The sequence below is a fragment of the Numida meleagris genome, chromosome 4 (genome assembly GCF_002078875.1).
Source record: "Numida meleagris isolate 19003 breed g44 Domestic line chromosome 4, NumMel1.0, whole genome shotgun sequence".
Lineage (NCBI taxonomy): Eukaryota > Metazoa > Chordata > Aves > Galliformes > Numididae > Numida > Numida meleagris.
The window spans coordinates 50,849,868-50,862,519 of record NC_034412.1 but is presented as its reverse complement, the minus strand read 5'-3'; the positions used below and the strand labels follow the sequence as shown (position 1 = coordinate 50,862,519).

The following is a 12,652-nucleotide window of genomic DNA, read 5'->3' as shown; positions in this document are numbered from 1 at the left end:
CAGCAAGAGGTGGCACCAGCACCTGGTGTAGTGGGAGGAATGGTGGCACCTGAGGGGCACAGGGCCAGGGTCCAGCAAGAGGTGGCACCAGCACCAAGCATGGTGAGGACAGCAGCCCCAGAGAGGCACAGGACCAGAGCCCAGCAAGCAGTGGCACCAGCACCTGGTGTGGTGGGAGGAATGGTGGCCCCAGAGAGGCACAGGACCAGGGCCCGGCTAGATTCAGCCAGGCTGGGACAAGCACTGAGGCCAGAAGTGGCACCAGCACCCAGCATGGCGGGGGGAATTGTGGCCCCAGAGGGGCACCGTGCCAGGGGATGGCCAGGGGCACCACCAGTACCTGGAGTGGTGGGGGTGCCCAGGCCATTCCCCAGCAGAGCCCATAGTGGGGACAGAAGGGATGCCATAGGGACAGCCACTGATGTGCGAGGGGATCCCTGGGTGCGAGGCAGTGCCCATCACCAGGCTCACCACAACAGGGGCAGTGTGGCGGCAGGAGGCTTTTCCCACCTGAATGCAGGGCAAAGACTGGAGGGCCTGGCAGAGCTGGAGCATTCCAGGCAGGTGGAGCAGGTGAGGCATGCCGACCGGCTGCACCTGCATGAGCGGGCCCTGTACAGCCTCAGCGGGGCAGGCGGCCCCCTGCAGCCCCCCGCAGCCCATGCTGATCCCTGGAGCACCGAGAGCAGCCAATCTTTCGAAGGGCAGTGGGGCAGCCACAGTGACAGCGGTGAGGAGGATGGTGAGCTCAGGGGGTACCCCCATGGCCAAAGGTCCCTCTGAGGAGCACCCTGAAAAGTGTCAGGGTGATGCAGCACCCTCTCGGCGGCATAGGGTAGCACTGTTTTCGAGGAAAGCTGTGGGGAGAAAAGCCCTCCAACCTCATCATGCTTCTGGAGAAATAAAGGCATTTCTGTCACTACGACTCTGCCATTTGCCCCCTTCCGCTCTCAGCCCAAGCGCGTCCCCATGCTGGCTGCGGCCACCAGCGAGCGTTGGGCACCATCTAGTGGGGAAGCGTTTTGGTCGGGAGCACTCAGCCTACACACCATCGAGGAATGAGATAAACGCAAATAACTGCGTGTTTCATAGAGTCATAGAACTGTTTGAGTTGGAAGGAACCCTTCCAACCCTTCCAAATTTCCCGAGGAAAGGCTGCTTCCTGGGGCATTCCAGCAAAGCGTATGATTGCCATTGGCACAATGTGCTCGCTAGCTCAGTGGGGCTGCAGATGCTGGGGGAAGCCACGGTTTATGGAGCTGTGACACACTCCATTCCTGGCCCCGGTGGTGTCCCTGGGTTGGGAGCTGTCACCAGGTGGCGTTCGGGGCAGTGCTGTAGGGTTCTCTTGTCCCACCCCACGCAGGAGGGAAGCCCGACATCCACACTGCAGTACTCTTCAGAAACGGTCAGCCACGGTGGGCTGCCACTGATGTTCAGCATCTCAGCACCTTCCTCACGAGGTGCAGTGGCTTTTGGCTGCAGCCCCCCTCTCTCCCAAGGCAACACACACAGCTGCACCAGAAGGAACCCAACCCTTCCCCAGGCATGCCCTGCCCCGCAGCTATTTAGCCTCCAGGAAACCCCACCCCTGCTTTTTGGGAGAGCAGCAGCTGCTCCTCATCTCAGGCTGCCAGCCTGTTTGCAAGCCCAGTATGGGGATCTGCGGTGCCATGGCCACCAGAGCAGGAGTGTGCAGCAGGTGAGGCCTCCGCTACCCCAACTTTCTCACCACCACTGTAGTCCATCCACCACTGCTCCAAGTTCTACCTCATGTACCACCACCACCATTGCTCCAACTTCCACCCCATGTCCCACCATCACTTGGATCCCACTACCACCTCAGATCTTACCAACATCACCCTGGTCCCACCACCACCGCTTGAGGTCCCACCCCATATTCCACCACCACCACCACCACCTGGGTCCCAATGCCACCCCAGATCCTCCCACCAACACTCCAGGTCCCATCATCATCACTATCACCACCGCCACCCAGGTCCCCCCCACACTCTTCCCACCACCACTGCTCCTGGTTCCACCCCACCTCCCACCGCTACCTGTGTCCCGCTACCATCACCCCAGTCCTCCCATCACCCAGGGCATATCTGGGGGTAACTTTGCCATCTCTTTGCTCCCCATACCATGGATTCGTTTGCATCGTCCCCACCAAAAACCTCCTGCCGGGAAGGTTCCTGGACGTGAGAAATGCACGTTGGAGGATTCAGCTGTAATGTCTGTAGCACCTTCAGGGAACAGGGTAGGAAGTGGCGGCTGTTTTCTCAGCTCTGTGGGCTGAGATTTCTAGAATCCTGCGGGAACATCCCACATCGCGGTGCATGCAGACACGTATAAGTGAGGGTTGTGGGGAGCAGTGTTTGCATGCAGGTTTTACAACTACCTGAGATCAGAACGGGGTTTGTCGTGTCCAGGAGAGGCTCACAAGCACGCGCGTGTTGCGGCACATGTTTACTCTTTGGAGAACTGCATTTATAGACAGGGAGAAAGGAGCAGCAGGCCAGCTGTCATTATAGGTTGTGGCAGCCCGTCCCAGACCGCTGCCCTAAACAGGAAGGCAGGGAGACGTCTGCTCTTCTTCAGTGTTACAAACCAAACCCATTGCAGTGTTTTGAAATGCACAACCCATAGCTCAAAATAGCCCCATTCTTGTGCTTTGGGTTCTATTTGCAATTATACCTTGTGACAGGAAGATCACCATGTTAATTACATTTCACAGAAGACACGTTTCTCCTCTGCTTTCCTAGACTGTCCTGCAAGAGATTACTGCGCTGAAAGAAAAACACAAACAAGCCAACCGCCTGCTGTTTGCATTGGAAAGCCCCATTTCCCACCCGCACTCGTTAGGGCAGGCTCTGTGCAGATCGAGATTTCCTGGAGAGTAGCAGCTGATGGGAAATCAGTGTGTTAAGAGAAACGTGGGCATAGCTGTGGGTTAGGGGTGAAAGTTGAGCATCTCTCAGGCATCTGTGCCATGTCTGATGTGTAGGCAGTACTGAGCCAGGAGCTGACAATTGATGGGCAAAGTGAAGTGGCACCAGTGATCCTTTTTTAAACCTTCCCCGAGACTGATAATTGCACGACCAGCAAGGACAAGTTTATCCTGTGCAGTAACACTGCAAGAGTGGGCCCATTCAGGGACAAAACGAATATTAACATAGAATTGTTTGCGTCAGGAGGGACCCTTAAAGGCCACGTAGCCCAACTCCTCTGCAATGAGCAGGGACACCTACAGCTCCATCAGGTTGCTCAGAGCCCCATCCAGCCTGACCTTGAATGTCTCCAGGGATGGGGCATCCACCAACCCTCTGGGCAACCTATGCCACTCCCTCACCACCCATCTTGTAAAAAATTTCTTCCTGATATCCAATCTAAATTACCTGTGCTGAAAGTGATTTGGACCTCTTGTTTTAATATCATGATAAGTAGATGTCAAATAGAACAAAAGTTTGAACATCTTCCTGGGATAGTTGCCCGGAAACTTCTGTGCTTTAGCTGTAGTTACCTTTGGTGGAAATTCTACATGATCCACCCCTCCTCTTCCCTTCTCAAGCCTCAAGCAGGGAGCTTGGGTTATTTGTATTAGGACTTCTGGAATTGCACACATCCAGAGCGTTGTTTTTTTCCATTTATTCTGTTACTTCCGTGTGACTCAGATCTCCAGGATTTCATTAGGTGCAGTGAGGGGAATGTCACACATTAACTCTGTGTGTGTGTGTGTTTCTATACCTGTGCCTGTGACCCAGCACAGCAGCGCAATAGGAATAGAACCACAGAACATCCTGAGTTGGAAGAGATCCACAAGTACCACTGAGTCAATTCCTGGCCCCACACAGCACAACCCAGAATCCAAACCCTATGTCTGATGGCACTGACCGAAAGCTCCTTGAGCACCAACAGCTTGGGGCCATGACCCCTGCCCTGGGGAGCCTGTGCCATACTGAATAGCCACTACCACCTTGCTCCCAACCCAGCCCTGCTGTCTGCTGCCTGGTTGATCACTTGGCTGAGACTTAGGCTGTGTTTCAACATCAGCTATTTTGAGCCTAGCAGATGGAGTTTCTCCATACAGAATGGAAGTTTCTTCCCAAAACTGTGTGTCATCCTCTGTGCTCACATTTTCCATGGGTGAGGAGAAGTCATCTGATTTCTTGATGATAAGCAAGGCTCGGTGAGCAACCTTCAGTTCTGGCTTGTTATTTATTGACCCCAATGTTCCTAATGCAAGTCCCTGATGTTGCATATGTGTCTCCAGAGCCAGCTGCCCCTTCTTGCTATTTGTTTTCCAGCCTGCTCATTAACCAAGTTTCTTAGGCTCTCCTTTCCTCTAGTTAATGTATAGCTAGAGCTCACTTCCTGCTTTGCATCCATATGCCAACCACAGTTTGCCATTTATTCTGCCAAATTTATAGCTGCAAACTCAACCAACAATCTTTCTAGGTAGCCACTATGAATTATGCGCAAAATGTTATTTCCTAAATCTGGATGTGATTATCTTCTTTCCTTCTCCAAAACACCCTCCCTTGCAAAGGCACTGGGAGGCATGGAAGGGGACCAGGACTCAAAGCATCTGTGATGCCATGCTGTGAGCCATGCTGTGCCACTTTCCTGTGCCTTGACCCAATCTGCTAGTGTTTGGTTCCACCGCAAAATCAGATCAGGCTGCTTCCTCCCCAGACCAGGTGCCCAACTCTCTAATTTCCCCCCCCGCCATGCCCACGGCTGGGTTTTTCCTCCCACTCCAGGCACGCAGCACCCGGGGGAGATATTTGTTTTCATGCTGACTCAGCACTGCATTTGACCCCCTCCAGTCCTGGAGCAGAAGTCATGAAAACCTCACAAAAAACATGAAACTTGTACAAAAGCAAGGTGGTTTGTGGCATGCAGCCGTGGCTGGGTCTCTGTTCAGGTTGAGCGGTGGGGTCATAGCTGATCCCAGCAGCCCTGTGCCATATTGCAGCTCTGCTGGAGCTGGAGGAGCAGGCTGCAGACAGGAGGCCCTGTGTGCAGGCAGCCACAGGTATGTTGGCTGCTCTCCTCCCCAGCACCGCTCCAACTCAAATTTGAAAGGCAAAAGCCCAGCAAGAGCTTCATCTGGCCACCATTGTTAAAGATAATGAAAAGTGGTTAAACAAATATATTAACAGCAAGAGGGAGGCCAGTGAGGCTCTCCCACTTTCACTGGACATAGTAGGGAACACGTTATCACTGAGGACGAGGAAAAGACTGAGGTTCTCAGTGCCTTCTTTACTTCTGTTTTTAATAGACAAGTTATCCTTGAGGTACTGCAGATGACACCAAGTTGGGAAGGAATTGTTGATCTGCCTGAGGGTAGGAAAGCCCTCCAGAGGGATCTGGACAGGAGCAATCAATGGGCTGAAGCCAACTATATGAGCTTCAACAAGATCAAATGCCAGGTGCTGCATTTTGGTCACAGCAACCGCATGCATTGCTACTGGCTTGGGGCAGAGCTGCTGGAAAGCTGCACGGAGGATAAGGTTCTGCGTGTGTTGGTTGATGCTTGGCTGAACATGAGCCAGCAGTGTGCCCAGGTGGCCAAGAAGGCCAGCAGTGTCCTGGCTTGTGTTAGAACCAGTGCACCCAGCAGGAGCAGGCAGGTGATTGTCCCTCTGGGCTGAGTTCTGGTGAGGCCGCACCTTGAGTGCTGTGTTCAGTGTTGGGCCCCTCACTACAAGAAAGACATCGAGGCCTGGGAGTGTGTTCAGAGAAGGGCAATGGAGCTGTACAGATTCTGGAGTAGATAAGGGTCTTATGGGGAGCAGCTGATGGAAATGGGATAGTTCAGTCTGGAGAAGAGGAGGCTCAGACAGGAGACCTTATGGCTCTCTGCAACTGCCTGAAAGGAGGTTGTAGCGAGGTGGGGGTCAGCATCTTCTCCCAGGTATCAGCAATAGGACAAGTGGGAATGACTTCAAGTTGCACCAGAGGAGGTTGCAGGTGGATATTAGGAACAATTGCTTCTGAGAAGGAGTGGTGAGGCATTGGAACAGGCTGCCTGGGGAGGTTGCGGAGTCACTGTCTCTGGAGGTGTTCAAGAAGAAGGAAGATGTGGCACTGGGGGACATGGTTAGTGGGCATGGTGGGGACAGGTTGACAGTTGGATGATCTTAGATGATCTTATTGGTCTTTCCAACCTTAATAATTCTATGATTGTAACTCATCTGCTCTGCACCAGCTCCTGCTTAGGACAGGGTGCCCTACAAAATGCTTGCCTCTGGGCTTGGTAGCAAGATTTTTGGGTCTCTCTTCTGCTTGAGCACATGGAAATGTGACTGCAGGTTTCGTGCAGAATGCAGAAAGTGCTGCGAGCTGTTCTGCTGCCTGTGCTTCTGTGTCACAGGAGTCGGGTGACTTTCCAGTGATTTCGCAAGGTAGAACAGGGCGACGTTGTTCTTTCCACACTTGTTCTATGCTTGCAGATCTTTCCATTTACATCCCCTCCTCTTGGAGGAGGAAATTTTGCCATGGGAATAGGAAACGGGGATGCTGAGATGGCAGGGGAGGGGGAGAGGGAAACAACTAGTCACCATGCTTTTTGTAAAGCTTTGTGTAAAAAGCAGTCTTCTGCAAAGCTGTGTGTAGCTGAGTTCCCTTCAGTGCTCTCTGTTGAGGATGCTGCTCTGTTGACCCAGAGTGCAGCTGGAATCGCTCAGCCCTGTGTGTGCAAAGTGGAAACCATGGCAAAGACCAGAGCCAGGCTGACCTGTGCCGAGTGCTAATGGCTGTGGGATGGCAAAACGCACATGGGGATGATGTATGACCTGCAGTGGGTTTGGTTCTCCTGTAGGACAGAGCATCATGGGCAGGGCTTTCCCTGCCAAGAGCTCAGGGTTTAACAGAACATCAAAGGGAAAGCATCACCTACCTGCAACAGATTACATATCACAAACACCAATAGCCCCGAAAATAAAAATCTGGTGCACTCCCACTTGCCCAAATGTAATGAACTGAGCTCAGGGGAAGATCAGGTTGGATATTAGGAACAATTGCTTCTGAGAAGGAGTGGTAAGGCGTTGGAACAGGCTGCCTGGTGAGTAGCTGCAGTCACTGTCCCTGGAGGTGTTCAAGAACTGTGTGGTTGTGGCACTGAGGGGCATGGTCAGTGGGCATGGTAGGGATGGGTTGGTGGTTGGACTGGATGACCTTAGAGATCTTTTCCAACCTTAATTTTTCTATGATCCTGCTGTTCCCCTGCTCTCCAGAATTTAGCATTTCAATGTAGGAAGTGGAAATGGTGAAAGTCCCCTTTCTGCTCTGCTTGTTCCTTATCACTGTGAGGATGAGGAGCACTGCCTTCTGCCAAGGCATGGGAATTTCTCAGCTGGGCAAAACAATTTACAGGATGAATAACCACATAATGAGGGACATGAGACAAGTGCTAAATTTACTACATCTGCACACCACCTGATCTTGCATAAAATTAAGCTCTTTAGTAACAACTGTCACTTCACGTCCTGTTTGTGAATTACTGCAAAACATGGATATTATTCCTCAGCTCTTGCAAAACAGCCCTCCAGCTCTGGCAATAGTTCTGAGAAGCACTGCCATGTCCCAGCAGGCGGAAATGCCAGTTGTAGGCCAGAAACAGTTCCCTGGGGCCACATCATGTCTCCACGGGGGAACAACAGTGCCCTTTTGAAGCAGTCACTAAGTAGTATGGATGTGTGTTTACCTGGGCATATCCGGTGCTACCTAATGCTCAAGTGAAAATTTCCACCTGCAGCTGGAAGCTTGTGGCTGCATTTAGGGGCTTCCATAAGAGCTCTGCCTTACAGAAGTACCAAGCTGCAGATGTGGTGGGAGATGACATAGTGGTGATGGGGTGATGGTTGGACTAGATGATCTTAGTGGACTTTTCCAATTGTAATGATTCTGTGACAGAACTCATGTAAATCCTCAGGAAATCTCTGTTCCTGAAAGCTCTGGAGAATCTTTCCTGAGGTAGTAAGTAACAATGATCCCACATTGCTCCAAAGACGAAAGCTGTGATGGTCCTCATTCAAGTGGATGCATATGTGGGTTTATGGACATGTAGAACAGTTACTGATGTGCTAGTGATGGACCAGTTCTCCTCCTGGGCTGTTTGCATGCATTATTATGCAGATTGAGTTAAACTGCTGCTATTCTCAGATCAAAAATGTCATTAGATAGGTCTGTGTGATGTTGTGGTGGGCAGTCACTGAGCGAACTGGGGTCTATTTCTCCCGATGTTTCTAAACATTTAGATGTTTTGTTGAGAGACATTGTTTAGTGGGGTTATTGGTGGTAGGTGGATGGTTGGACTGGATGATCTTGTAGGCCTTTTCCAACCTAGCTAATTCTATGCTTCTGTGATTCTAAAGAGACAACAAAATGTAAGCAAGTACAGGATGTCTGGTGGCAGTGGCTGTGACAAGGTGCTTATTTCATTTGTGCACAATTAAGGACAAACAGCCGTTCTCTCAGAAAGTGAACATCTTCAAAAGCTATAAAATCAGTAGCCAGGTATGTTGTGGATGCTCCATCCCTGGAGGTGCACAAGGCCAGGTTGGATGGAGCGCTGGGCAGCCTGATCTGGTGGGTAGTGGATGGGGTGGGTTGGCTTTCAGATCCCTTCCAACCCAAACCATTCTGTGGTTCAGTGATCAAAAATGCATAGAGAGCATAGCTTTAAGACAGTTAAGAACCCTTTTCCTTCTAAAGGACTGTATGTAAGGATTTTCTGTGCTTTAATGACACAACGCATTGCAATTTCAAAGACACATGGAGGGAAAGAGAGACTGAAACAGGCTGCCCACAGAGGTGGTGGAGTCACCATCCCTGGAGGTGTTCAAGAACCATGGAGATGTGGCACTGAGGGTGATGGTCAGTGGGCATGGTGGGGATGGGTTGGGGTCAGACTGGGTGATCTTAGAAGTCTTTTCCAACTTTAATGATTCCATGATTCTGTGAGACTTGCAGCATGTCATGGATGAGGCAAGTGCAGCCCCAAGGTCCAGGCACAGCTGGAACAGACCCCCTGCCCATCAGTGAAGCCGACACTGCTTGATAGCAGACATAGATTTCTTCCTACGATGTTCCCCAGATCCCAATACTCTTGGCATTCCTCACACTGCAGACATGACACATCCCTACCCCTTACAGAACAGGGCGTTAAGGGTTTCTGGGAACCGGGCTCTGACTCCTCGCAAATGGAGGACGGATGTGCCCCAAAGCCCTCCTACACGATACCAACAGCTGTGCATTCAGCAGACCTGCTGGTTAATGATCTTGCCCATAAGTAATGTTTTAACCATAGAGTAGCTTTTGTTTGCTTCAGAAGCCACAAAGCCAAAGAGGAAGTGGAGGAGAACGTGGGCAGGATGGTGGCCAACAGCCTCATGACCTCAGCTTGTTCCGCTGCGCAGGGATTGGTGGCTGCTCTCTGGGACAGGGTTTAAATTCCCCACGGGTGCAGATGCCAGGCAGTCAGGGACAAGGGGACAAAGCCAGAGCCTCTCAGCCCACAGTAGGAGCTGCTGCTGGGATTGCCGGAGCCCCTTTGAGCAGCTGACTTCTCCAGCACAGGAAAGGTAATTTTTTGCTTTTTTTCACATGCTGTGTGCCATTTTGTACATAGCTTCTGTCCAAGGGGCATTGGGCTACAAAGCTGCATGACTGGGGAGGGACGTTTGATGCTTTTCTATGGGAACAGTTCTGCTTTTAGGAGGAAGGTGGTTGCTTAAGTGATGCCAGGCATGGCAGTTAAAATCGCAGTTTGACATCTGTGTGCTGATGGTTGTCAGGAGGTCACTGAAAGCCCCGAGGCTTCTCGCTGCAATGTGAGCAGATCTTTGACTCTTGCTTGGAAATATAGGTTGTTATGGTCAAATGTCTGCAGGGTGAAATGAAGGTCTGGCCATAAATGCAGCATGTGAACTTAATTTACAGCCATTCTAGTTAATAATTCTGAAAACTAGTTTTAAAGTAACTGAAGAACAAACCTGCGTTGGAATTCTTGCTGCTGTTCAGTTTCTAAGCATCATAAAGCCAGCTAGCTGTGAGGATGGAGGAATGAGATTGCCATGGGCAGGCTGAATCCTTCTCAGAGAGCTGCTCTTGGCACAGCAAAAACATGAAAAAGGAAAGCCTTGGTGTGTATTTTGGGGTTATTTGACCTTGCTAAATCCCTGTTCCAATCTGCTTTCCAGGTAAAACATCACAATGAAGGTGGCACTTCTTTGCTTGTACTTTATCAGCATCGCTGCTGCATGGCCAGTGAGTAAATCCTAAATGTGTGTTAACAATCATGTGCATGTTTTCTGGGCGTTAGCAACAAATTAATGCTCACAAATGCTTTTTCTCTTTCCTCCTTTCAAGGTGAGCAAATCCAAGCAGCATGCCATTTCTGCCAGCTCTGAAGAAAAATACGTAAGCTCCTTTTTGTTACCATTCTACCTGTTGTCTTTAATAAAGCAGTGCTTGAGTCTAATGTTCATTTGGGATATGGTGCCTTGTTCGCAGTCCTCTCCCTAAAGCAGTGAATGGATGAGGATGCATACTGTGCTGCTCTGACGCACCGGTGCCATCTGAGGTGGCATGATGCCATCAGCTCTGCTGTGCTCCCTTGTGCATTAAAACCTCCCTTCTTCTCCTGCAGGACCCCAGGAGCCATCACGCACAAAGGTACCACCAGGACCACGTGGATTCTCAGTCTCAGGAGCACCTGCAGCAGTCACAGAATGACCTGGCTTCACTTCAGCAGGTACAGCCAGCTTATGGGGAGAAAGTGAGACATCTCCCAGTGCCAAGATTTAGGACTGAGGGCTTAAAGAATAGCAAGCTTGTTTCTCAGCTCTACTGTGTGTGCTAACAGTGAGCTTTCTGTTACTTTCAGACTCTTTACTCTTCAGAAGAAAATGCTGATGTCCCGGAACAGCCGGTAAGTCTTCTGGATGGCCATGCATGGCAGCAAGCACATAGAAGTACTTGCTTTCCTCACCTAAATTCAGCTCTCGTAGTAACACCTCCCCCTAAACAATGCAAAGCTTTGGGCAGGATGAGGCAGATTGAGAGCAATTTATGCACTTAGGTCTGCAGCAGCACCTAAGCACTGGGTTACCAGAGGGACTCTGCTCACCACACCTCATAGAATCACAGAATCATTTGAGTTGGAAGGGACCTTTAAAGGCCATCTGGTCCAACCCCTCCGCAATGAGCAGGGAAATGCCTTGGACGCATACATTTGCCTAATCCATGTTAAATGCTTTCTAGGACTTTCCTGACATTCCTAGCAAGAGCCACGAGGCCGTGGATGATGATGATGATGACAACAATGATTCCAATGACACTGATGAGTCTGATGAGGTCGTCACAGACTTCCCCACAGAGGCACCCGTGACACCTTTCAATCGTGGGGACAACGCAGGCCGGGGTGACAGTGTGGCCTATGGGTTCAGGGCCAAGGCCCACGTGGTGAAGGCGAGCAAGCTCCGCAAAGTTGCCAGGAAGGTGAGCAGAGCTGTGCAGCAGCACCTGAATTATTGGGAAGGGTGGTGAGGATGAGAATGGAGAGTTTATCATAGAACAATTAAGGCTGAAATAGACCTCTAAGATCACCATGCCATTCCCTCTCGTCCTATCGCTGTTACCTGGGATAAGAGGCCGACCCCCACCATGCCACAGCCTCCTTTCAGGCCATTGTAAAGTGCCATAAGGTCTTCCCTGAGCCTCCTCTTCTCAGACTGAACAATCCCAGTTTCCTCAGCCGCTTCCCGTAAGACCCTTATATGCTCCAGACCCTGTACAGTTCCTTTGCCCTTCTCTGAACACAATCCAGGGTCTTGATGTCTTTCTTGTAGTGAGAGGCCCAAAACCGAACACAGTACTCAAAATATGGCCTCACCAGTGCTGGGTCCAGCGGGATGATCTCCTCCCTGCTCCTGCTGGCTGCACCATTTCTGACACAAGCCAGGATGCTGGTGGCCTTCTTGGCCACCTGGGCACACTGCTGGCTCATGTTCAGCTGCTGATGCTCTCTGTTTCCCCTTTGTGCAATGCAGCTCATCGAGGACGATGCCACCGAGGAGGTCGGGGACAGCCAGCCAGTGGGCCTCTGGTGGCCCAAGGAGAGCCGCGAACAGGAGAGCCGTGAGCTGGCCCAACACCAGAGCGTGGAGAACGACAGCCGGCCAAAATTTGACAGCCGTGAGGTGGACGGAGGTGACAGCAAGGCCAGCGCTGGGGTGGACAGCAGGGAGAGCCAGGGCAGCGTGCCCGCCGTCGACACCAGCAACCAGACGCTAGAGAGCGCTGAGGATGCCGAAGATCGCCACAGCATTGAAAACAATGAGGTCACCCGTTAAGCGGAATCCATGCGTTGCTTCTTTTTTGTAATTTCTGTGCTAGCGCAGGGCTGGGGGAAGGAGGAGAGCCATAGCGGTGTGTGTTTGTAAATGTGGAGCGTGTGGCGGTGCTTACGTCGAGGCACCGTGGTGCCATTGAGCCGTACCGAGACGGGGCGAGCGCTGCCTGCGGGGATGCTGCGCGTCCTGCTGCTCCTGTGTATATTTTGTAACCGGATTGAAATAAAAACACAAAAACCTCTGGGCTGTGTGGGGAGCTGTGTGAGCTTTTACTCCTTCCCTCCCTGCAT

At 51.3% G+C, this 12,652-nt stretch overlaps 2 protein-coding genes across 2 annotated transcripts in view; both read left to right on the top strand.

Moving 5' to 3' along the window:
* Window positions 1–925, top strand: part of LOC110398455 (ovocleidin-116-like) — a 3,859-nt gene extending 2,934 nt beyond the window's left edge. The window contains exon 6 of the mRNA XM_021396104.1: window positions 10–925. Within this exon, the coding sequence (XP_021251779.1) occupies window positions 10–783 (774 nt within the window). The 3' untranslated portion in view covers window positions 784–925. The remainder of the gene's footprint in view (window positions 1–9) is intronic.
* SPP1 (secreted phosphoprotein 1) lies at window positions 8,946–12,603 on the top strand. The gene is made up of 7 exons (XM_021395699.1): window positions 8,946–9,590; window positions 10,209–10,275; window positions 10,378–10,428; window positions 10,658–10,762; window positions 10,895–10,939; window positions 11,272–11,508; window positions 12,060–12,603. The coding sequence occupies exons 2-7, from the start codon at window positions 10,222–10,224 to the stop codon at window positions 12,360–12,362; spliced, it is 795 nt and encodes a 264-aa protein (XP_021251374.1). The 5' UTR covers window positions 8,946–9,590; window positions 10,209–10,221; the 3' UTR covers window positions 12,363–12,603.